Source organism: Chiloscyllium punctatum, chromosome 5, assembly GCF_047496795.1.
Source record: "Chiloscyllium punctatum isolate Juve2018m chromosome 5, sChiPun1.3, whole genome shotgun sequence".
NCBI lineage: Eukaryota > Metazoa > Chordata > Chondrichthyes > Orectolobiformes > Hemiscylliidae > Chiloscyllium > Chiloscyllium punctatum.
The window spans coordinates 138,810,917-138,835,248 of NC_092743.1; the positions used below are offsets into that span (position 1 = coordinate 138,810,917).

Sequence of the window (24,332 nt, forward strand, 5' to 3'; positions counted from 1 at the left end):
GATGGGTTATGGGAAGATTTTTAAACAAATGTAAGGGTAGAGTGAGTTCTGGAGTAGTGGATGAAAGTTATTGCAGGAATGGCATCTCGGGTTAGGCATCAATTGATGAAAGGTTTACAGAATCATAAGCATGACAGGAGAGGATGTACAGCTGGAGAGCGGTGCAGAGGATGGCATGAGATTGGAAGAAAATGATGTACTTTTCTATATGGACTTCAGTAAGGCGTTTGACAAGTTTCCCCATGGGAGACTGATTAGCAAGGTTCGATCTCATGGAATACAGGGAGAACTAGCCATTTGGATACAAAACTGGCTCAAAGGTAGAAGACTGAGGGTGGTGGTGGAGGGTTGTTTTTCAGACTGGAGGCCTGTGACCAGTGGAGTGCCACAAGGATCAGTGCTGGGGTCCTCTACTTTTTGTCATTTACATAAATGATTTGGATGCGAGCATAAGAGGTACAGTTAGTAAGTTTGCAGATGACACTAAAATTGGAGGTGTAGTGGACAGCGAAGAGGGTTACCTCAGATTACAATAGGATCTGGACCAGATGGGCCAATGGGCTGAGAAGTAGCAGATGGAGTTTAATTCAGATAAATGCGAGGTGCTGCATTTTAGGAAAGCAAATCTTAGCAGGACTTATACACTTAATGGTAAGGTTCTCGGGAGTGTTGCTGAACAGAGAGACCTTGGAGTGCAGGTTCATAGCTCCTTGAAAGTGGAGTCGCAGGTAGATAGGATAGTGAAGAAGGCATTTGGTATCCTTTCCTTCATTGGTCAGAGTATTGAGTACAGGAGTTGGGAGGTCATGTTGCAGCTGTACAGGACATTGGTTAGGCCACTGTTGGAATATTGCAGGCAATTCTGGTCTCCTTCCTGTCGGAAAGACATTGTGAAACTTGAAAGGGTTGAGAAAAGATTTACAAGGATGTTGCCAGGGTTGGAGGATAAATAGTCAAAGTCTTTTCCCTGGAGTCAGGGAGTCCAGAACTAGAGGGCATAGGTTTAGGGTGAGAGGGGAAAGATATAAGAGAGACCTAAGGGGCAATTCTTTCATGCAGAGGGTGGTACGTGTATGGGATGAGCTGCCAGATGATGTGGTTGAGGCTGGTACAATTGCAACATTTAAAAAGCATTTGGGTGGGTATATGAATAAGAAGGGTTTGGAGGGATATGGGCCGGGTGCTGGCAGGTGAGACTAGATTGGGTTGGGAAATCTGGAGGGCATGGACAGGTTGGACCAAAGGGTCTCTATCTCTATGACACTCTAATTTCAAGATGTCCCAAAGTGGTTCACAGCTGGTGAAGTATTTTTAGTAGAAGAAAATTGGGAGCCAGTTTGTGCAGAACAGTAGTAAGACTACTTCGCTTATGCACATCAATCCCTTTATAATAAAAGCTAACAAAATATTTGCCATCTTAATTGATTTTGTAATCTGTAATGACTTGTCAATTTCTGTGATTTATAAACAAAGGCACTCTGGTCCCTCCTTAATGTGAACATTTTCTAGTTTCTCACAATGCAAAATGTTTTCTACCTTTGGTCTGCCTTGTCATATTCTTACTCTGTCTTTGAATCGGTCTACATGCTGCTGCAACTTCTTTCCATTGTCCTCACTGCATTGTTTCTCATAGTTTTTTTTCTCTGTCAGATTGGGTGAATTACATTCCATACCCTTATCTAAGTCATCAATAGAGATTGTAAATATTTAACTTGAATGTATGCCTTAATTCCTTCTTTATTTCTGTCCATTAACCAATGCTAGCTAATGTGTGACTTACTATCCCATGGACCTTAATTTTATATAATAACTGCTTGTGTGCTAACTTGTCAAATGTTTTTTAAAATCCAAACATATTATCTACTGGTTTCATTCTATTATCTCTTCCACTATTACGTTCTCAGAATAAACTTGTAACAGGTTTGTGAAAAATGTTTTTTCACAAATCTGTTGACTGCTTAATTGTATTATGATTTCTAAATGCATTGTTACCATATCTACAATAATAGATGCTGGCATTCGCCAATTGCTGCTGTTAAGCTAACTGGCTGATGTTTCCCTAATTTTCTTCCTCTCTCTCTCTCTCTCTCTCTCTCTCTCTCTCTCTCTCTCTCTCTCTCTCTCTCTTTTTCTCTCTCTCTCTCTCTCTCTCTCTCTCTTTTTCTCTCTCTCTCTCTCTCTCCTTCCCCCGCCCCCCCGCCCCCACCTCTCTCTCTCTCTCTCTCTCCCCTTGCTTGAATTGCATGATTTTGAAAGAGGTCAGATATGGAATTTTACGTTCAGTGCATGGCTGGATAGAATATCAAGATTTATTTTCTAAACCGGGAAAGGCTTTGGAAATGTGAAGCACAAACTGACTTGTGTGTTCTAGTTCATGGGTTCCCTTAAGATTAACATGCAGGTTCAGTTGGCGTTTGGACAGTGTTAGCATTCATTTCAAGAAGGCCAGACTGCAAGAGCAGACATGTGCTGCTGAGGTTGTATAAGGCTCTGGTCAGACTGCATTTGGAATATTGTGAGCAGTTTTGGACCTCAAAGGAAGGATGTTCTGATATTGGAGGTCCAGAGGAGGCTTACAAGAACATACTGTAAATGAGGGGCTTGTCATATGAGGAGCAGCTGAGGACTCTGGGTCTCTGTACAATGGAATTTAGAAGGATGATGGGGGATCTGTTTGAAACTTGCAGACTATGGAGAAGTCTGGATAGAGTGCATGTGGAGAATATGTTGCTACTAGTAGGGGAGACGAAGACATGAGGGTACAATCTCAGTGAAGAGACAATCCTTTCGAACGGAGATGAGTGAGAATTTCTTCAGCCAGAGGATGGTAAATCCGTGGAACTCACTGCCGCAGAGGGCTGTGGAATCAGTTCTGAACAAGGATCACAGGACCCAAAATGTTAGTTCTGTTTTCTCTCCATGGATGCTAGCAGACATACTGAATTTTTCTAGCAATTTCTATTCTTGTTTTTCATCAGCACTGGCTATTCTGCAGTCTTCTGGGACCTTGCTTTTGGCTAAAGATGATAACCCTAACCCTAATCCTCTCTCAAGGATCTCTGTGAAGGACCCAGCAATCTCCTCACTTGCTTCTTTCACTGTCCAGGGATGGATCTCATCAGGTCTAGGGACTTATCTATTTTAATGTTTTTCAAGACACACAATGTCACCACCTCCTTAATATTGACATGCCCTAGAATGTCAACATTCCTTACTCTAATCTTAGCTTTGTCTGTGTCCTTCATGGTGAATACAGATGCAATGTATTCATTAATGACCTCATCCATTTCCTCTGGCTCCCAGCATAGGTTTCCTCCTTCCTTGTGTGGGCCTACCTTTTTCCTCCTCATACACATGTAAAATGTCTTTGGGATTCTCTTGATTCTACTTGCCAAGGACATTGCATGGCCCCTTTCAGCCCTCCTAATTTCCTTGTTTAAGCTCTTTCCTGTCTCCTTTATAGTCCTCAAGGGCCTTAAGTGATTTCAGTTTCCTAAACCTTACATAAGCTTCCTTTTTTTTTTGACTAAACTTACAATATCTCTTATCATCCAGGATTTCTGAATCTTGTCATCCTTATCTTTCATTCTCACAGGTACATGCTAGTCCTAAAACCTGGTCAGCTGGCCTATGAAAGGCTCTCGCATGTCAGATGTGGATTTACACTCAAGCAGCAGCCCCAAACTAATTTCTTCAGTTCTTGCCTGATACTAATATAACTAGCCTTCTCCCAGTTTAGCACTTTAATGCAGTGCCAATCTTATTCTTATTCATAACCATCTTTAAAGCTTAGAGTTGTGTTAACTATTCCCAAAGCGCTCCACCACTGAAACTTTGAACACCTGGCCAGACTCCTTCCCCATTACAAGGTCTGGTATGACCTCTTTGCTTGTTGGCTGATCTACATATTGTTTCAAGAAATCCTCCTGGATACACCTAATAAATTCTACCATATCTAAACTCCTGTCAGTGTTGATTAAGTTAAATGTAACCACTACAACACCTCTGTTGTTTTGCAATCACTCCATGATTACCTATATATCTGTTCCTCTATCTCCCATTGCCTATTGGGAGGTGCTATATGAGAAAGTCTTCCAATTATTTGCACTGTCCTTATTTGAATTCTATCTATATGCCCTTGCTGGATGAGCCCTCCAAAATGACCTTTGTCAATACAGCTGTTACATTCTCCTTAATCAGTAATGCAACTGTCCCCAGCCCTTGTATATCCTTTCTGTAATGTCTTAAACATTTAAATTCTAGGTTGTTGAGCCATTCCCCCCCTCCCCCTTCCCCCGCTCAACCATTGTATATGGAGACTTATCAGATTTACTATGATGTGATCTTGTTGTGCAAGAATTTGCTACTACTTTAACATGATAGGATTTGCTCAACAAGTATTTGTAGTGTCAGGGGTCTGGAATTTTTATTACTTGGGAGGTGGATTTCAAAAGCAAAAGTTTGAGAGTCTTTTATATGCTACTGAAAAGGTTATCTTTCTCTTCTGGTGAAAACTTGCCATCTATAATGGATCTCTCTGACATATTGAACGTTTTGTCAACTACTTTTTAGTTTGGATTTTTGTACACTATTTGGGCAAAAAAGGAAAAAAGTTAGTCTTTTGTAAAATTTGCAACAAGTATTACTCATTCAGTCTTCAGTTACAGGATATTACAGCCCATATCAGTTTAAAAAAAAGTGGAAGTAAATTTAAAATGGCTCTCGGCACTTCCACAGTGGGTACTGGACAACAATAGGCTATTTTGGATGTTAGTTATTTGTGTACAACTTCAGTGTTTGAAACCTAGTCAATTTTACTTGCACTACTGAGTTACAACCAATAATGTAAACTCAGTGCTTCCCAAACAATCTTCCAACATGACCCAAAATGCTAACAGAAACAAAATAGCAATATTCTGTATATAATCATTGAAGTTTGCACAGTATGGATCAAAATAAACCATGGATTGTGGCATATAAGATGACCTCAATTCTTCCCAAAAATCATGATTTTACATATATATGCCATATGGCTTGTATGATTGTCTCTCCTTTACAGCTACATTGGCCTCTTTTTCATTCCATGAGTAGTTGATTTGCTGACTCGTAGGTTGTAACTAGGAGCAAGAGAACACAGGCAATAAGAGCTGTGTTGAAAAGACATGCGTGAATTTAAGACAGGCCCACACAAAGCTGATTCTGTGTGGTAAATGGCAAGGATGGTAACCACCTAAGTCAGCAGTTCACATTCTATGACCTTTATACCAACATCTACAGTAATATATCATATGAAAATAATTTTTTAAAGTAGTTTGCAAAGATGTTTTTTGTAATCGTGCTAGGTTTTAGCCCACTTCTGGGTAATGTCGCTCCCTTCACTTCCCCACACAGTACAGCTCTTCAGTTCCCTGTTACACAGGGAAATCAGCTTCTTTTTCCCAATCCTACACGAGTCAGCTTCTCTTCCATTACAAACCACCAAGCCCAGTCCCCACTGCCACCCGTTGCCATCTCCTTTGGTCTAGTTGCTACGACTTGTGAAACAGCAAAGGGGCTTGTAGAACAGGCAGACAAGCAGAAACACACAGCAGAGTTTAAGCTGTCTATTTCTAGATCAGCCATGTGACCTCTCCCTGCACACAATTCGTGCCTATACCAAGTCAGTGTGTAAATGTGCCAGGCTATGTGGCTCTTGCCTATAGAAATGCTTCCCAAGGTTAAGGGGTACTTTGGATTCACCATCCATCTCTTTGTTGTTTGACCACATCAATCCTGTGGATCCAGGTTTGTCTCTACAGTGTCTCCTCTCCACTGCAGTTCTGGAGGAGAAGGGAGCTCATAATCCCAAACTGTTTCTGCAGCCCTTTGGGGTCACAATGTGCAATTTGGGAATTGCTCATTTATGAAGACATACTTATGTTATTACATGAAAAATTGAGTAAATTAGTAAAAAGTTCAACTGTGTTTTTATTTTGAAAATACAGCACTCGTGTTGATGCCTACCCTATCAGTGCAAGTAGGAGTTTCAAGCACGAACATATTTTGTTGGCCACATTTTTTGCCAGCTGGCAATCATACTAGCATACCCTCTTTTATGTAGTGACTCTGGTAGTATGACCCCCTTTGACTGACCTGTTTCTCTGAAAGTACTCAACATTCTGAAAGCACTGCGTTTTTAAAATCATCTCTCTAGATTACTTTGACTTTTGTATCTTATATCACTGTTAGCATTGACTTTTGACTTCCAGCGTTTTCATGTGTTCATCTTTGCTTTGAGATTAAAGTAAGCATTTACTAAAGCACCTGGGGAAATGAACAAGAAAGCTTGTGTGGTAATTGCTCCATGTTGTAACTGAATAAGGTTCCGTTTAGTTTTTGGATGTGATGGTGCATCACATAAGACTATTTTAACTAAAGCTACTAACTTAATTTATTAGTTGGTGTATGAATAATAATGAGGTTGGGGAAGACACAATCAACAGATGGGTAGCCTGTAGGAAAGTGAGTTCAAGCTCAAGATCTACCCTGATCGTATTAAATGGTGAAGTAGGCTTGATGAGCCTATGATTTACTCCTGCTCCTGTTTCTTACTGTTCTTGTGTGCTACAATGTGGTTTTGTATTTATGATAAAGTGTTTTGCTTTGCTGATTCCATGAGCAGGCAAAATAATAAAGTCTCAGAAACAAACTGATCCTTTGCAAATGAAACAATGTTCTTCTTTCACAGCAGAATATCAACTGGTTTCTTCTGAAATTTTTAAAGTCCCTGGAGTGTCTGGTTGCAAAGCTGCTTTTCTCATATTTTGAGCGGAATAACTTTTTGTATGCTGGAAATAAGAATGGAACATCCTTGTGCTCGAGCTAAATGTCTTTTTGAATGGCTATTCATAGCTATTGGCCATTGTTCTCACCTTCCCATTATGAATTTCAATGAGCTCTAATCAGTTTGTGGGTGGTCAATCTAAGACTGAATGTCAAGAGTGAACTATTTGCTTTCAACTATACTTCTGCTCAAAATACGCACTAAAACAGTTTATCTGGGCTACTCTTGTAGAGAAAACAGTTTGAGAATCACCACATTAAAGTCTCCTCTTTAAAACACTGAAAAAGTAGATCAGACCGGATAGGTAACAATCTGGAGTAGGGCTGTTTGGAAGATAGTGCAGAGGGTCTAACAGGGTTGGAATGTCGTCCAGTTTGTTAAATATGGCTGTGGGGACAGTTGAAGTAGGAAACTGAGGAAATTTCTGTGGACTGAGATGTAGTCACAATAAGATTGGGAAATGAGGAGGAGAAGTGGTGGTGAGTTTTCAGGCAAATGAAATTTCACTATCTGTTAAATGTTTTACTCACCCACTGAACAGAGGAAATACAGTGGATTGGGAAGCTATGGAACTATCTGGTGATATGATGCAGATTCATTGCTGGTTAATGGAACTGTTTGAATTATCGTTAGAGCACTGCTACACAATACCAAGGAATAGTTAAGTGACATTTACAACATTGAAATTTTCGTTAGGAATGTTTGCATGTGCAGCCCTACTATGGTACATGCAGCGTATGCAGGAGTTTTTAAACTCAAAACATAATTATCACAAGTGCCACCAAGGCAAGTTCCATACCTTTTATGCAAGATGTATTGGTCTTTCAAATTAAATGTGAATAGCACAATCGAAAATCAAATAAACAATCCAAATGCAAACATTACTTACAAGATTTTAACATTGCTCCAGATAATTCTGTTGTCAAATTTCCATAAGTTGAATCATTCAGTGTTTTTTTGGGGGAAAAAGCTATCCATGAATGGACATCAGTCATTTTAGGTACTGATGGTTTATAACAAAATGGACTACTTGTTGTTGGACTACTAATGCATTGTTAGAGATGCGCCCATCCCAACTAGTGGAGAATATTGCTATGATATTTTCTTTTCTCACTGTGAATGTTTTGCAAATTCAAGGAAATGTCAGATTTTTATAATGCAGTATTGCTCAGAAAGTTAATGGATCGTGCTCTGTATAAATAACATTGTCTGCAGAGTTGTTAGACTTGAAAATATTGCAGAGCAAATATCCAACTCAATGACTGTCTTCCCATTGTTGAATATTTCCATTGGCATGCATTAAGCTTGTGTGAAAAATAAATGATGGTTGCTTGATTTATATCTTACTGCAATAAAGCTGCATCAACATCAACATTGCTGACATCAATACGGTTTAATTGGCTTTGTGTAATCTGGCATTCCTGAAATGGTGCAGTTGTCAGTACGGTATTCAAGCAGTCAAAGACACTTTGACATTCTTGTAGCTATTTAAATTTATTTCCTTTCACCAACTTATCTAAGGAACTATCACTGTGTTGAAATTCAGTGGACCTCCAAAAAGGTCCACTCATCGATTAATTGGCAAATTTTCTTGTTTTGTCTTAGGAACTGGAATCTCCAAGAAAGCCCTTAATTTTGCGTATTTGGGTCATACTTGTCCTTGTTCCACAGTAGCTCAAAAAAGTTAGGTTTGCTTTGGCAAATTGATTTTCAGCAGAGTTTCTGACCAAGTTGGCTTTAACCAAGCAAGCAATTCATTCAAGTGTTGCAAATGTTCTTCCCACAATTGCATAACTCTTTGGTGATCTTGTTGGTTAATCCTTAAAATGCTGTTGTTGCATTTTCCATTCTGAACATCATAATTTTACATTTATTTATCAGGGTATTCCTTTGGCTGTATGATTTAATGGAATTTGCCAACATCACTTCAATTATTGCATTTTTAAAACAAATTATACTTGTCCAATCACTTCAATGAAAGCCGTGAACCTGCTTTCATTACTGTACTAACTTTACATGCAATGATTGATTTACTCGGTTTCACCATCCTTCCAATAGGTGAGCTCCAGCAACTGTTACTCAGTTTCACTGCTGTCATTGTCTGTCATAAATGTGCTGTCATCCTTCAACTAGGCTAACTCGTCTAGGTACTGATGTTGCGTTACAGGTGGTGTGTCCTCGCAATTAACGGCGCGTTTAGCCAAAGATGTTTTTCCTGGTCTATGGTTGCTTTCGTAGGTCATCTTGATAGCTTTCTAGGGTATAACCTAATATTCCATACAATTTTTAAGTAACTCTATTTTATCCTTTCAGGTTTACTGTAAAGTTAAATTTGGAATTTTCAATTTTGAAGGATATTCAAATTGCTAATACAGAGGAACCTTGATTACCCAGCATTGGATTATCCGAACACGATCGCAAGGTCCTGATGCTTGGCTGAGCTGTGTTGTCCAAACAAAATACTCTGTGCCTGTGTCATTCGGATAATCGAGGTTTCTCCGTAGTTGTAGGCTGAAGGGCTGAATGGCCTACTCCTGCACCTATTGTCTATTGTCTTTCATTGTATTACTTTAACCATAATAAATAGACTTCTGTTCTGACTCTCCTCCATTTCTAGTATCACTTCAGCATAATTATGTGGAACATTCACTACATACTTGACACCATTGCATTTATTTGTGATTTGATAAGGTCAGTAAATATCATTTTAGAATGAACAGATCTAAAACAAAGATTTTTTCCAAAAGGCCTGAACTTGGTGTGTCTTCAGATTCATTTGGGAACAACTTTTAAAAAGAACCTTTGATTTTTAGATCTTTTCAGTTTTTGAATATGCAGATAAAGGAAACGTGGCCTGTAGCTGATGCCAAAACTAATTAACCTCACTATTGATAGAAGCAAAGCAAAAAAAGTGTAAAATATATAAGTTGAATAATTTTTTGGATGTAGGTTTGCTCTCTTAGCTGCAAGTTTCATTTATAGACGTTTCGTCACTATACTAGGTAACATCTTCAGTGAGCCTCCGGATGCAACACTGCTGATGATTCCTGCTTTCTATTTATGTGTTTGGGTTTCTTGAGTTGGGGATGTCATTTCCTGTGGTGGTGTAATTTTCTATGGTGATGTCATCCCCTGTTCTTTTCCTCAGGGGGTGGTAAATAGAGTCCAAGTCATGTACTTGTTGATAGGGTTCCAGTTGGAATGCCATACTTCTCGAGGTTCTCGTGTGTGTCTCTGTTTGACTTGTCCTCGGATGGATGTGGTGTCCTTCTGTATCTGTAAGTAAGGATATTAGTGAGAGATAATCATGAAGTTTTGTGTTTAGTTGTGCAAACATTGCAATAAGCAAAAACTACTGTCATTTACCACCTCCTGAAAAAAAGAACAGGTAATGACATCACCAAAGGAAATAACATCACCAACCCAAAGAAACCCAAACACATAAATAGCAAGAATCATCAACAGTGCTTCGTCCGGACGTTCATTGAAGATATTCCTAGTTTGGTGACAAAACATCTGAAAATGAGCCTTCCAGCTCAGCAAGCAAACCTACATCCAGAACCTCAACCTGAGCTACAAATCTTCTCAAAACTCACTGAGTAATCTTTCTTTATTTTAGACACCATTACATTTGATTCTCTTGCGTTTGATAACTAATTCAGGTGTACTTAATTTACAGTTGATGAGCTCAAACTGGAATATCCGGAAATGTTTCTGGAATCTTGCTGGGTAATTGCAGTTCCGCTACTCTCCATGTGTTGTAAAATAGACTGTCATTCAAAGTGAGCGGCATCCTTGTGAAGGGGACCTCCAACCCAATTTCCATGGTGTACTGAAAGTTTACACTGTAGTAGCCCACAGAGTGAAAGGGTGGGGGTGGGGTGTGTGGGGTGAGGGTGGGGGGGAGCGGAGAACGGTGCATGGGAAAGGATCCAGGTGTAAATGTCAGTCACCTATTCATTATGGTATGTCTCACAACTGACCCCACTTGTAATCCCTACAGTTGAGCAGAATTAACTCAAATTAGTCTGGAAAATAAAATTGGAGCATTCCTTTTCTTAATTTTTTTCTTACCTTAATCAGCTAAGTCATGGACAAAATTGTACAATAGTTGTGGATGGTGGAAAAGGTTAATTTTCAGTCTGTGTTTATAACTAAGTTTTGGAGAACAAAGAGCACATGCATTTGCTAGCACTGTTGAGCGTCCACAATTGTTTTGAGTGAGAGAGCAGGTTTCAATATAGTTGGTATCTGCTTCTATTTCTAAAATTCCAGTTAAAGTATCAATAAATGCTTCATTAGTAGTTAGTGACCACAGCCAACTTTGAAAATATTTAAACATTCGCAGTTTCTAGCTGATTACAGCAGCAGCATTAATTAAGTAATAGTTGAGTAAGCAGGTAATACTACTTAATCTGCTATTTAGACAGTTTTTTAAAAAATCATTCATAGGATGTGAGCATTGCTGGCCAGGTCCAGCATTTATTGCCCAGGGGACAGTTGAGAATCAATTACATTGCTTTGGTCTGGAGTCACATGTAGGTCAGACCAGGTAAGGAATACAGATTTTAGACCATTAGCGAAACAGGGGGGTTTTTCCAACAACCGACAATGGTTTCATGGTCATCATTAATCCCTTCATATCAAATTCTTTGTTGAATTCAAATTCCACCATCTGTCATTTGAACCCGGGTCTTCAGAACACTAGCTGTGTTTCTAGATTAATAGTCCAGTGAATTATACTACTAGGCCATTACCTTGCCAACAACTGTTAGTTTGTAGAAAAATATAATGAAAGACTTTTAAGATTTTATATTTTGATTAACATCGAATAAAAACCTTGTCAAGTTAGTTCAATTTTATTTTATAAAAGGACATGAATTTTGCACGAATGAAATCATGTCCCATTGTTAATCACACTAGTTATATTTTATTATGGGCTAGCTTCAAAATGTAGAAAATGGTAAGCATTTCAGTGCGGAGGAGACGTGTCTTTATAGCTGTGTACTTTTTCAATATTTTTAATATGTTGAATATGTTTAAAGCATTGAATTTAAAATGGTATTTTTGAGGTATTAATGTTCTGCATTGCTATAAGACTTCAGTTGTGGAGAGTTTGTTCTGCTTGCCAGACAACTTAAGTACCAAACTGGACCATGGAGATCATCATGACATACATTTTGTAGTTTACTATCAATTATTTAAATGATAAATATAAATTGCTCATCACTTCTGATTTTTCTACAGGTAGTTTCAATATGATGGTTGCATTCTTGTACAACTCCGTATTATAGAAAAATCATGCTTTAGAAACCGCTTCAGTGTTAGCAATGTAACCAAGTTACAACCAGTACATTGTTTCTAAAGCACAGTCAATTAAACCATGTCCCCAATTTGGCAATCGTAATATAGCAAGTTTGTATTAACGAAACATGCGTTATAGCAGAACTACCTGTATTAGTATCGCTGTTTTACTGTTTCCGCATGAATTGGAGAAGGCTTTTGTTTTACACTTTTCTGCACAGGTTCATTCTATTAGTTCCTGCAACTTAGTCTACTAATTTCTTGGCTCAAGTTGGTCTTAAATATGCCGTTGTTATCTTGCACTTGTAGCACATTTTGTTTACTCCTGTAGTGGTATTCTGTTTGAATTAAAATTTGTCTTTGGTCCTCACCTGTATTTAACCTAAAATCATGAGGCATTTTCAGCAACAGTATTCTCTGAAGGATAAGCTTGAGTGTCATACTATCCACAACCTGCGTATTACTATTGATGAGAAACTGAACTGGACTAGCCCTATAAATACTTCAGCACAGAGAGCTGGTCAAAAACTCAGAATCCTGCAGAAAGGAGCTCACCTCCTGTCTCCACAAAGCCTATCTACCATCTACAAGGCACAAATCAAGAGTTTGAACTTTAAACCTCTACCTTTTACCCAAAAGATAAAGTATTAGAAACTTGCCTTTTATGAGTATCTGCAATAATTGCAGAATAGTGAAAACTAATAAAACCTAAATATAAATCCGTCATGTTTGTTAATTCTTTAACATTACTATTGCATTGGAAAGCTATCATGGAGCTTTCAGTAGATAGTTGATGAGTTTGCAAAAGATCTGCACGAGTGGGCATATTCAATCATTTGCCCTGCTAATATGCTGGTTATCTTAAGTTTGTCTTCTGGAGATAATAGATGAAGGATAGCACTCTGAATTAATACTATAAAAATGGTGGCTGTCTACCTACTTAAAACCACTTGGCAATTAATTTTAATTATTAAACTAAGTTATTGCAGGTAACTTTTCTCTGTATTGGTATTCAATGACATTGTTACCATGGATGAGCTAAATTCATAAATAATGAACTAACATCCTTTCCATTGAGTGGTCTAGCAGAATTGGACCGCTGGAATGTGTGCTGTACAAGCATTAATGGTTTACGGTCACTATGCATGTAGCTTTCTTTTTGTGCTTCATATGCTCTACTTTTGAGATTTTGTTTTTCATTTGCCATTTTGGTGGTGTTTTCTGTATTTCTTTCAAGTATAGTATAGATGTACACTTGAAAGGACAGCTGTGACTGCAGGGATATAATTCCAATTTCTGTCTTGAATTACAGCATCAGTGGTTTGCATTGACTTGATTCAGATGTTATAGTATGTAATAATGGTGAGGCTAGCATTCCTTGCCAGCATTGCAGGGTTAATCTGACAGCAAATTCTCGAACCTTGCAGGTGTGGTTAATCTCAGAAATCACACTACAAATTGCTGGGGAAATACATTCAGGAGTATGTGGGGTATTACTGGACGCTGGTCGAGCTCCGAAGATTGGAGGATCCATAAGCTACATGACCACCTGATTGAATGAGATGGTATTTGCTCATGAAATGTGTAAAATAAGAGAGTGCCTTGTGATTAAATTTCTGAATAAGAATTTTTAATCTTTTAAAAAGCCCAGAGTATCTGGACCATTTTCATGTAGTGGCAATCCTTTCATGAGATGGCTAGTGGCCATAGTTGTGGCCTGGCAGCTTAATGGGTTAGCAGAGAGGTATCCCCTTGGGGCTGGAGCACTGCCAACTCCCCCCTCCACGTCTGCTGCCAAGAGACTGACTCCATCATGTTCTGGCTGCAATGGGAAGTCTGATTGCCAATTGGAAAACTCAGGTTTCTTTTGGCCCTTTTAAAGGTCTTACTTGGGTCACCATCCAACCATCAAATTCTGAAATTACCTGGAGGCAGAAACATGCTGGCTAACTAACACCACTGTATGGCTAGTTTCTTCAGTCCTCCTGCAGGGATCAATTATTCTATCTCATTCCTTGGGTCTTTCCATTATTACAATTAGTGTCAATGTAGCATCCAGTAACTTGGGAACAGTGAAAATCTTAGAGGAATGGTGGTGCATGGAGCTGGTGAAAAGTATGGAACCAAATAGTGGCACGGTGGTCCAGTGGTTAGCACTGCTGCCTCAGCGCTAGGAACCCAAGTTAGATTCCACTCTCGGGTGACTGTCAGTGTGGAGTTTGCACATTCTCCCTATGTCTGCGTGGGTTTGCTCTGTGTGCTCCAAATTCCTCCCCCAGTCCAAAGGTGTGTAGACTAGATGGATTGGCCATGCTGAATTGTTCTCTAGGTTTCAGGGATATGCAGGCTAGCTGGATTAGCCATGGGAAATGCAGCTTTACAGATTAGGATAGAGGAGTGGTTCAAGATGGGATGCTTTGCGGAGGTTTAGTGTGGAATTGTTGGGCCGAATGACCTGCTTACACACTGTTGGGATTCTATGATTCAAATGATTACAGTCCCATGAACTGGAAGATGTTGGGGAAGCGTTGAAGGAGTATGGAAAAGCACGGCCAGTCAGATAGCATCCAAGGAGTTCGAGAGTCGCTGTTTCGAACATGAGCTCTTCATCAGGAAGAGTTAAACTGTCAAAGGCTGCAGACATGGTCATGAATGACAAGGGAGGGAGAGTTTACCTTTATCGTAGACTTGTAGAATGTCGTTGGTAATTTTAGATGAAAGCAATTTCTGTCCTATGGATTGGAGGGTTCCAGGGAAGAGGACTACAGATTTGGGGGTTGAAAGCATGTTTAAGGATTTTGGGAAAGAAAGGGAAGTTACAGATGGGATCTGTAGTTTCCACAATTTTATGGGTTTCTTTCTAAAGAGAGGGATGAGAACAGCAAGTTTCAAGGAGACAGAAACAGGATCGAAGGCCAGAGAACCCTGAGCAATCATAGCTAGGAGGATGGTTAACAGTTTATCGTAAATTTTGACAAATATGTTGTTTTGCGTTACATTAGTATTGTGAGCACGACAATACAAATAACTTTGAAACTGATGACAACTGTGTTTGTTGTTTAGGACTGCCTTTCTTGAGTAATTGGTGGAACACCATCAATTGCATTTCCTCATACTTTTTAATTGAAGAGTTAAATCTTTACCACATAAAAAGAGATCAAGTTCTTCTGTCAAGTGTGTTGCCTCTTAGCCAAGGAAATCTGGAAGTGCTGTTTGAGTGAATGATGGTGAAGACACGTTGAAGTGTTTTAAAACATCCCAGTGTCTCTGAATTCCTACATACTAGACATGTTGAATGTTAATCTGTTTATTTCAGCTTTAAATATGTTCCATGATAGTGCATCCACAAGCTTCTGGAATAAGCAGGTTTAAAGATTCAAACATTTTGTGAAGAAGTTTCATCTCAGTCCCAAGTGTGAATTCCAATTCCAACTATGAACATTCATGTTTCTTATTTAATACTTGTTTTGTTGGAGCATCTCCTTGGAAGCCAGTTTAGATCAGTTGGTTGGATTGTTGGTTTACAAAGCAGTGTGACACCAACAGCGTGGGCTGAATTCCCATCAGCGGTGTGAGATTGCCATGAAGGACTTTCCTTCTCACCCTCTTCACTCACCCAACCCTAACCTCAGGTTAAATCACGCCAGTCTTTTCTCTGTGTAATGAGAGAGCAGCTTCTATGGTCTGGTAAGAATGGTGACACAACAACAGCATCTCTTTCCATGGCACCATCATCCTGACCTTTAGGTTTCAGAAAAACATTTGCATCTTTCACTTCATCAAATACGTCTGAATTGAAATGACAAATCTGTACAATATAATTCCAGATTAAGACCATCTGGAATAGTAAGACGACTAACTGTAATATAAAAAAAAACTGCTTCCTTGGTGGATAACTGTGGCCTCAAGTGTTTGAGTTTCTTAATATCTCAGAGGAATTGGAAGAACTCTGTTTACTTCAAAGCAAAATTTTGCACTCTCATGAACATCATATACTTTGCTGAGGTAATTTTATATCTGTTATGCAGCTGAAAGCCCTTCCATCTCCTGGATTTCTGTCCTTGCAAACATCATTCCCTTACATATCTGGCAATTGATGGAAACCCACAAGGTAGTTGAAACTATCCAAGTTTCTCCCAATTGCTATTCTATGGTGACCTCTTGGATCGATCTACTGTTATCTTCCAGCTTGGTGCCTGTTTGTTTTGAGCAACTTTTCAAGATCTACAAGCAGATGTCCTTTGGATGTTGGATGGGAAATAAATCTGCCCACCAGTTCCTTCTGACAATTCCCATTTATCAAATGGCAAGTTGGTCCTTGCTAAATTTGTTCGAGCCAAACTAGGAGCCTTGCACAGGAAATCTTGATGCTTGGGGCACAGTAAAATTCTCTTAGGCACGAAGGAATCTATACTCTACAGACTACCATAAACTCAGCAACAAATAAGAATAATGTTATGATCTTAGTTGAGAGTCATATTGGCCAAATTCAATCCCAAAGTGAAAACCTAGATTGATAAATCGTAAGTTTTATTTTTGCAGTTTGTTTCCTGTTGTGATCAGTTACTGAAAATATTCAGTATGAACCTATCAATAAACTACTTTTTAAAAAAAGTTCATTATTACCTTAAAAAAGACAAAACAGAATGAACTGTTTTACATAATGCAAGAACTGATTGAATTTAGAGAATTTTTTATTCTGATATTTGTATTAAAGCTGTTTCAATGAAGAGTCACCCAGTTTTTACTTGCAAGTTCCTTGTTCAGTGGACACAAATACAAATTTCTTATTCAGCGTTCTGCATTCACTTGATGCTATCTCCTGTGGAGCTTAGACAGGTTGTTAACACTGCCTAGTTACTACTTAATATGGGCTCCTTAGACTCCTTTTTCACACAGTTTGTTTATTGAGTTTTTTTTTCTTGCTGTGACATTAACTCACTCAGCTTCTTTTCTGCTCTGACTATTTTGGAGACTATTAAACTGTACTACTGCAACTGTAGGCCTATTCTCTGATAGAATGGAGCTGTCTTCCTGAAAGAACTTGTTTTTGTCTCTGTCACTGTACATGATCGGGTACTTTAATGCCACGTAACAGCACCATTTTTTTTTCCTCTCTTTTACCCTTGATTTCCAAAGCTCTAAGCTACAACTTTTGTTTTTTTTTTCTCAAATACAGATAAGCAAATTTCAGGTAACCAGTTATGACTTTCAGATCTTAGAAATTTAACTGAAATGGTTTGTCCCCTTCCTAACACATGATACAGATAGTCCCTGGATTGCAAACGGGTTTCGTTCTTAACTATGTTTGCAAGTCGATTTGTATGTACGTTAGAACACAATGCAGGACACTATCAAATAGTTGTTCATAAGCATGAAGAAACATTGACACGACAGATCTTTAAAATTAATATCGAAATGTCTCTTAATGGTATCTCCTTCACAACTGCGAGTGTTCATAAGCCAGAAGTTCGTAAATTGGGGATCGCCAGTATAGAAGTACAAATCAAATGTCAAATAGTGCATAGTTCCAGCTGATTTTCAACTCAAGTCTACAAACAATGATAACAAGTCATGAACCTTCATTGCAATAAGCGCACACTTAAATGTTTGAATCCCTCCTTTTGCTTCTAGTACATGGTAACTGACGATGGCAAGCCAAAATCAATTCTGAAAGCATTGTGTTACATTGGTTTGAACCTGCTTCTTTCACAGTTAAAGGTAACTTCATGATGTTTACTGAGAAATTTGGCTTCACAAACTAGAATCAACATATTGAACAGACTTTCATTACAACAATTCATGCAAAATCTTAAGAGACATTTATAGCAGCATGTATTTCTAAATGTTTGCAAAGAAAAGAATCCCAAAGCATCTCTGGCAAATTGAAAATATTGGACTCTAGGCCAGAAGTTAAGTTCTTCGGGAATAGAGTCAAAAACATGTTGAATGTGTTACAATTTCATGAAATTAAAAATCACACAACACCAGGTTATAGTCCAACAGGTTTAATTGGAAACACATAGCTTTCGGAGCTCCTTCACCAGGTGGTTGTAGAGGACACAATTGTAAGGCACAGAATTTATAGCTTGGGGAATTGGGGAACAGTTCAGCGGTCCAGGACATTCAACCTCAGACCTTCAGGTGACCAACCTCCAAAGCGGACTTCGGGACAGGCAGCAGCGAAAAGCGGCCGAGCAGAGGCTGATAGCTAAGTTCCATACCCATAGGGAGGGCCTCAACCAGGACCTTGGATTCATATCGCACTACAGGTGACCACCATTGCACTATACATACACACACACACACACACACACACACACACACACACACACACACACACACACACACACACATTCACAGACACACACACACACACATTCACAGACACGTGCACACACCCTTACAGACACACACACTCACACATGCAACCTCTCAGAGACTTAGACCACTCTACACTCTCACGCACACATATACACTCTCTCACAGACACACTCAACTCCCCCACCCCAGGCACGCGCACATGCCCACACGCACGCACACAAAGACCCACATGCACACACATACGTTTGTGGAGTGAATTTGTACTTGCAGAGTTACATTGTACTTTGCTCAAAAACTGCATGAATTCATGTAAGACTCTGTTATCTCACTTTTTAGATTAGAATCAATCTAAACATCATGGCACAGACAGAAAACACAGGGGGCTAACACCTTCAACATATTGTCTAGCTAACACCAATTGTTACAGTTAACCTGAGAATGCAACTTGTAAAAAAACGTTTTGTCATTTACACATGAAAGAAGTGAAACGATCATGGTATTCGAACAAATGAAAGATTCAACAGACAGCCAAGGTATTTTTCAATGTATAATTTCAGTTACATCACACTGTAAACGTTTGCTATAAATTCTTACAATTGAGCCCTCCACAACCACCTGATGAAGAAACAGCGTTCCGAAAGCTAGTGTGCTTCCAATTAAACCTGTTGGACTATGACTTGGTATTGTGATTTTTAACTTTGTACACCCCAGTCCAACACCGGCATCTCCAAATCATGATTTCTTGAAAGATCATGAAAGAGGAGAGGTAAAAATATTTGAGGGAGGGGATTACAAAATAGGCGACTTAAGTGGCTATAGTTTTAATTGCCAGCAGTGGGATGAGGGTGACAAAGAAGAGGTGAGAGTCAACGTTTAGTTAGTTCAAGAGGTTTGCACGTCTGCTGGCAGTAGACAGGAGTGATGGGTGAGAAATGCATGGAGCTACAATTTATAAGCAGAGTCTTGAGTGAGCTGACAGTGTCTGAAAAATGGACAATTGGCCATGAGAGCACAGACTTTTTAGTGAAATTTGAAAATCACTGGAATAGAACTGAGGATGCAATGTATTACAATAATGACAGAAATACAGAAAGCTGAATTTAAGAGGTCTCTAGTTCATTTATGGTTGATTCGAATTTAAACATTTATGCGTTTTACTGGTCATAGGCATGTTTTTCTCTTGACTGTTGTCCTTCCTTCTATCTTTTCTTTCTTCAGTTTTAACATTTTGGAAATATTATGCAGGCATTTTTACCAAAGACTTAACTCTTTTCCTGCCGTATTGCACTGTTTCTTTATCTGCGGTGTTTTTTTTCTTGGAATTTTCAATAAAGTTGACTCTACAGGAACGCATTATTTCTCCTTTGTGATAGCAGGTCCCTCCAGCCTATCACAGACCTTGCTTTTGTTCTTGTCCCATTTATTCTTGTACTTGTCCCTTACACCCCTTGCCTAAAACCCACTTAATCTTTTTCCACAGTTCTGATGAAAAGTCATTGACCTGAATGGTTGATTTAATTTGGATTGATTTAAGTATTTGTCATCCTTTGCAATGAGGTTGATGTCATATAAAATATTGATATTTATTGAATTTGTTTTTTTTCTTTTAACAGAGGAGATAAAATCAGAAACTGAGAAACAAAGGTAAGTTATTGTTTCTTTAAAGTTTTTAATATTTGTGATATTTGTTGTAGACTTTTTCATTGCATCTAAAGGAAGAGTTCCAAAGCAAGGTATTTCCCATTATGTCAGATCTAAGGTTTCTACATGCCTGTAACATTAAAGTTTCAAAGTACAAAACAAATGCAACCATTAAATAATACTCTCACATTTGAGATTTTCTCCTTTATGATTGGATAAATCATAATTTGCATTTTTTCCAATTTTCAAAGGGACCATCTTGAATGATTGTTGAAAGATGTCCTTTTTTTAGAATCTCCAGAAAGAACAGAGATTATGCAAGCGATGGTACATGAAATGAACAAATTGGTCTTTGGGCAGATGTCTCAAAAGCTCATTACTGACTTCTGGATTCAATATTAAGTTGAACAATTGCAAACTGTAATCTCAGTTGTTTCTTCCAAATTTATTTCCTCTGTGTTAATAGTGTTGTAACTTCTCCCAGTTTTGATTAAGAGTCAAAACTTGGATTGTTAGCTCTTTTTTTTTCTCGATAGTTGCTGCCAGACCTACTGATTATTTACAGCATTTTCTGCTTTTGTTTTATTTATTTCAACTTGCTTTTCTGCCTTTAATAAGGATAAAAGATGGATTAATTTATTAGTTCCAACTCCATGAGTCCTAATTTCATACAACAGCCTTTCTTGTGGGAGCTTTTCAAATGTCTTTGGAAATCCAAATATATTCCTTCCACTGGTTTCTCTTCACTTTGCTGTTATATCCCTAAGAGAATTCTTAAAATGATGTTAAATGTGCCCAATTATGTTGTCACAGTTTTCTTAATCATGAATTTCAGCTTTTGTTTTGATGAATGTTGTCAGTCAAACTGGTTTGAAATTTCTATTATTCTCTCTCTCCCTCATTTCTTGAATAGTTGGATCTACTACCTTCTAACCTAATGTAGCCTTTCCCGAATCTGCTAAGTTTGGAACATCATCACCAAGCATCCACTGTCTTTGCAGCCACCTTTTTCAAAACTCTGTAGGCTATCAGGATTTGGATTTTGTCAGCACTTAGTTCCATCAATTTCTCCAGAACACATTCTCCGCTTAATTTTTAAAATCAATTAGCTTTTTACATCCTTCATCTTTTTAGATCCTTGATACGCTTAGTTGTACTCTGTGCTTTGTGTGTTCCTCTGCGAAGGCAAGCATAAAATATTTACTTAGTCTCTATCATTTGTCACTTCTGACATTCAACAGATTGCTTTCGCTGACAGGTGTATTCTGTTTGAAATCCCTAAATATGGTTAACACTGACGAAGTGTGTGACTATGAATCTTCTTTCACTTTGGTCATGTTAGTCCTGATGGAATGGGTTTTGAGAGTTTTTTAACTGATTGACCAACAACATCTGATTCATGATCTGGTTATCTCTGATATAAACACTCAGCTCTTTTGTATTTCTGAGCAATTTGCACTGTTTTTAAGATTCAAGCTTTTTTGCCTCAATCATGTATTGTTTCCCCAAGAGTTTCTTGAGATCTGTTTTCACCTTGGTGCGGAACAGAAAACTGACTTCTTGGTTTAAAAAAAACTCAGCAGGTCTGGCAGCATCTGAGGAGCAAATGCAGAGTTAATGTTTCCAGTCCAGTGACCCTTTGTCAGAGGGGTCAATGGACTCAAAACATCAACTTTGCTTTCACTCCACAGATGCTGCCGGACCTGCTGAGTTTCTCCAGCAATTTTGTTGTTTCAAATCTTCAGCATCTGCAGCTCTTTGTTGAACACTTGGTGGAGAGCTTTGTCTGCCTTTCCTCACAAATTCTTTGTGCACAACCACTAAAAACAGCTGTAACTTGAAACTCCAGTATCTGTTTTATAAGCTTTCATCCCCATGACCATTTCAGCTAGAATATTAATTTCTCAGATGCCTAATAACTACATGGCCAGGAATTCCAATTGCATCCCATCCAGCATCCTCAATGGCTTTAGTCTGGATTTCATGAGATATCTCATGAAACAGAAACATTTGCAAAGTGTGCAATTCATCACGAAATACTTCTTGTCAATAATCAAAACCTTGTCTTTTACGTTGTTCTTAACCTCATTAGGGTTAGCTGTGATTGAATAATTTTTCCCAATGAGTTTCCATTTTGAATGAGATGTATAATGGCAGTTCAGAGTCAACCATAGTGCAGCGGGTCTGGAGTCATATGTAGGCTAGATCAGATAAGCATGGCAGATTTCCTTCCCGAAGGGATGTTAGAGAACTAGATAGGTTTTTATGACAATCAACAATTGTTACATAATTACCTTCAGACTGACTTTATTACAGTCCAGATTTTTTTTCCAATTTAAATTTCACCATCTGCAGTGGAGGAGTTCGAACTCATCTACCCAGAACATTAGCCTGGGCTACAAGATTGAATCTAGTTACATTACGACAACACCATTCTTTAATGATAGAGAATTATGATTTTTAAAAGATATGTTCATCATTATTTATCTATGAACCTGCCTTTTAATCTAATTTCCAAATTAGTAAGATTTTGTGATTCACTTCAATTGTAAAATCTATGTTAAGTTTCATTATGAACAGAGTTTGAGAACCAATTTAAATGTTTCTTGGTCCAGATTTGTACAAGACACATTCCAAATATCAATATGTCTATGGGGTAGTTGAGGCAAGAAACCTCACAACCTTTAAAAAGGGCTTGGATGAGCACTTGAAATGTCATAACATTCAAGGCAATGGGCCAAGTGCTAGATGGGGCTGGTATAGATTTAGAGTAGTTTATGTCAGCCCATATTTGATGGGCTGACTAATCCCTTCTGTAATGTATGATACTTTGTTTTCACAGGTTTCCCAGAATTAAAAAATAAGTAGATAATAGCAAAAGAGTCCTTGAGTCAGTCCACTACAGGATGCCAGTTCATACATTGGTTGACTGGATGTGGTGCTCTTGTTCTGTTGTGTTGACTGAATTTCTGGGATAATGTGCGTTTCGGCAGCACAATTTGGCGATAATGTCGCTAAAGCATTAGGGAATGGTATTTTCGAGAACACTTACCTCCGTTGGCAATAGCCCAATTGGTTCGCAATCGGGGAGTGGTTCGTGTGCTTCATTCTGTGCATGCACCGATGTCTGCACCAAAATCTCCATGCTGTTCTGTGCATGTGCCAATGTCCGCGCCGAAATCTTCGTGCTGTTCTGTGCATGCGCCGATGTCTGTCTGTGCTTTCCTCTGCGCCATTCTGTGCATGTACCAATGTCCATGTCGAAGTCTCCACACGGTTCTGCTCATGCGCAGCTTCAGTGCTGGTCTTCATGCCAGTCTGCGCTTGTGCCAATGTCAGCTGCCAACAGAGCAGTTTTCTGAGAGAGGTGCTATACAGAGAGCAGCCTTTATAGATTTTTTAAATGTACTGTGTTAAACTTACTTCTGTTTAGTTAATAAATATCATTTCAACCTTCATTCAAGCTGTGCCTTATTTTGTGTTAGACCTTTGAGTGATCGTGAATGATTTTCTATGCTGCTCTGCCCCTAACCCCACTTCATCTATAAGCCCTATTATTTCTATGAAGCAATTTTCTATTAAGCAAGGTTACACTGGAAAGCAACTACCGTGTTATAGGAGAATGACCCCTATGACTTTTAAAGTCTTACAAGCCTCTACCCCATGTGCTTCTCAGTGCATAAGCAATTCAAGATAGATCTTGGATTGGCTAGGTGGTAATCTCTGCCCAGTTCCTGATTTATTTCTTTAGCAGTATTGGTCATCTTACTGATATTACTTCCTGCTGTCTTCTGACTTATTCATTGGCATGCCAATTACTTTGTAGAATCATCCATTTCAATATAGCTAGTACCTCTGAGCTCACCAATATCATAGATCTTTACCAAGATATTGTGGCACCAATAAGGTCATTTATGGAGTTCTAACGAAGGGTCACTTGACCCGAAATGTTAATTTTGATTTCTGTCCACAGATGCTGTCAGACCTGCTGAGCTTTTCCAGCAATTTCTGTTTTTGTCTTTTCATTTACAGTTCCTATTTGCAGTTTGTTTGGTTTTTATTTAGGCTGTTTATGGTGTCGGTCTAGATTTATGTAGTGTCACCTCTTAGCGTTTACCTGTCATCCCAAATGTCTCAACTGATGCATCTAAATGCCTTTCAAAATCTAACTATGTTTTAGTTAACAGAATCATGTGTGACTCTGAAATAACTGTTGATAACTGTAACAAAGCTCAAATTA

At 38.6% G+C, this 24,332-nt stretch overlaps 1 protein-coding gene across 3 annotated transcripts in view; it reads left to right on the forward strand.

Annotated features, from left to right (window-relative positions):
- arfgef1 (ADP-ribosylation factor guanine nucleotide-exchange factor 1 (brefeldin A-inhibited)) overlaps positions 1 to 24,332 on the forward strand; it is a 192,469-nt gene that overhangs the window by 21,960 nt on the left and 146,177 nt on the right. For all 3 annotated transcript variants that reach the window (XM_072571482.1, XM_072571483.1, XM_072571484.1), the window contains exon 2: positions 20,065 to 20,095. In XM_072571482.1, coding sequence (XP_072427583.1) covers positions 20,065 to 20,095 — 31 coding nt within the window. The remainder of the gene's footprint in view (positions 1 to 20,064; positions 20,096 to 24,332) is intronic.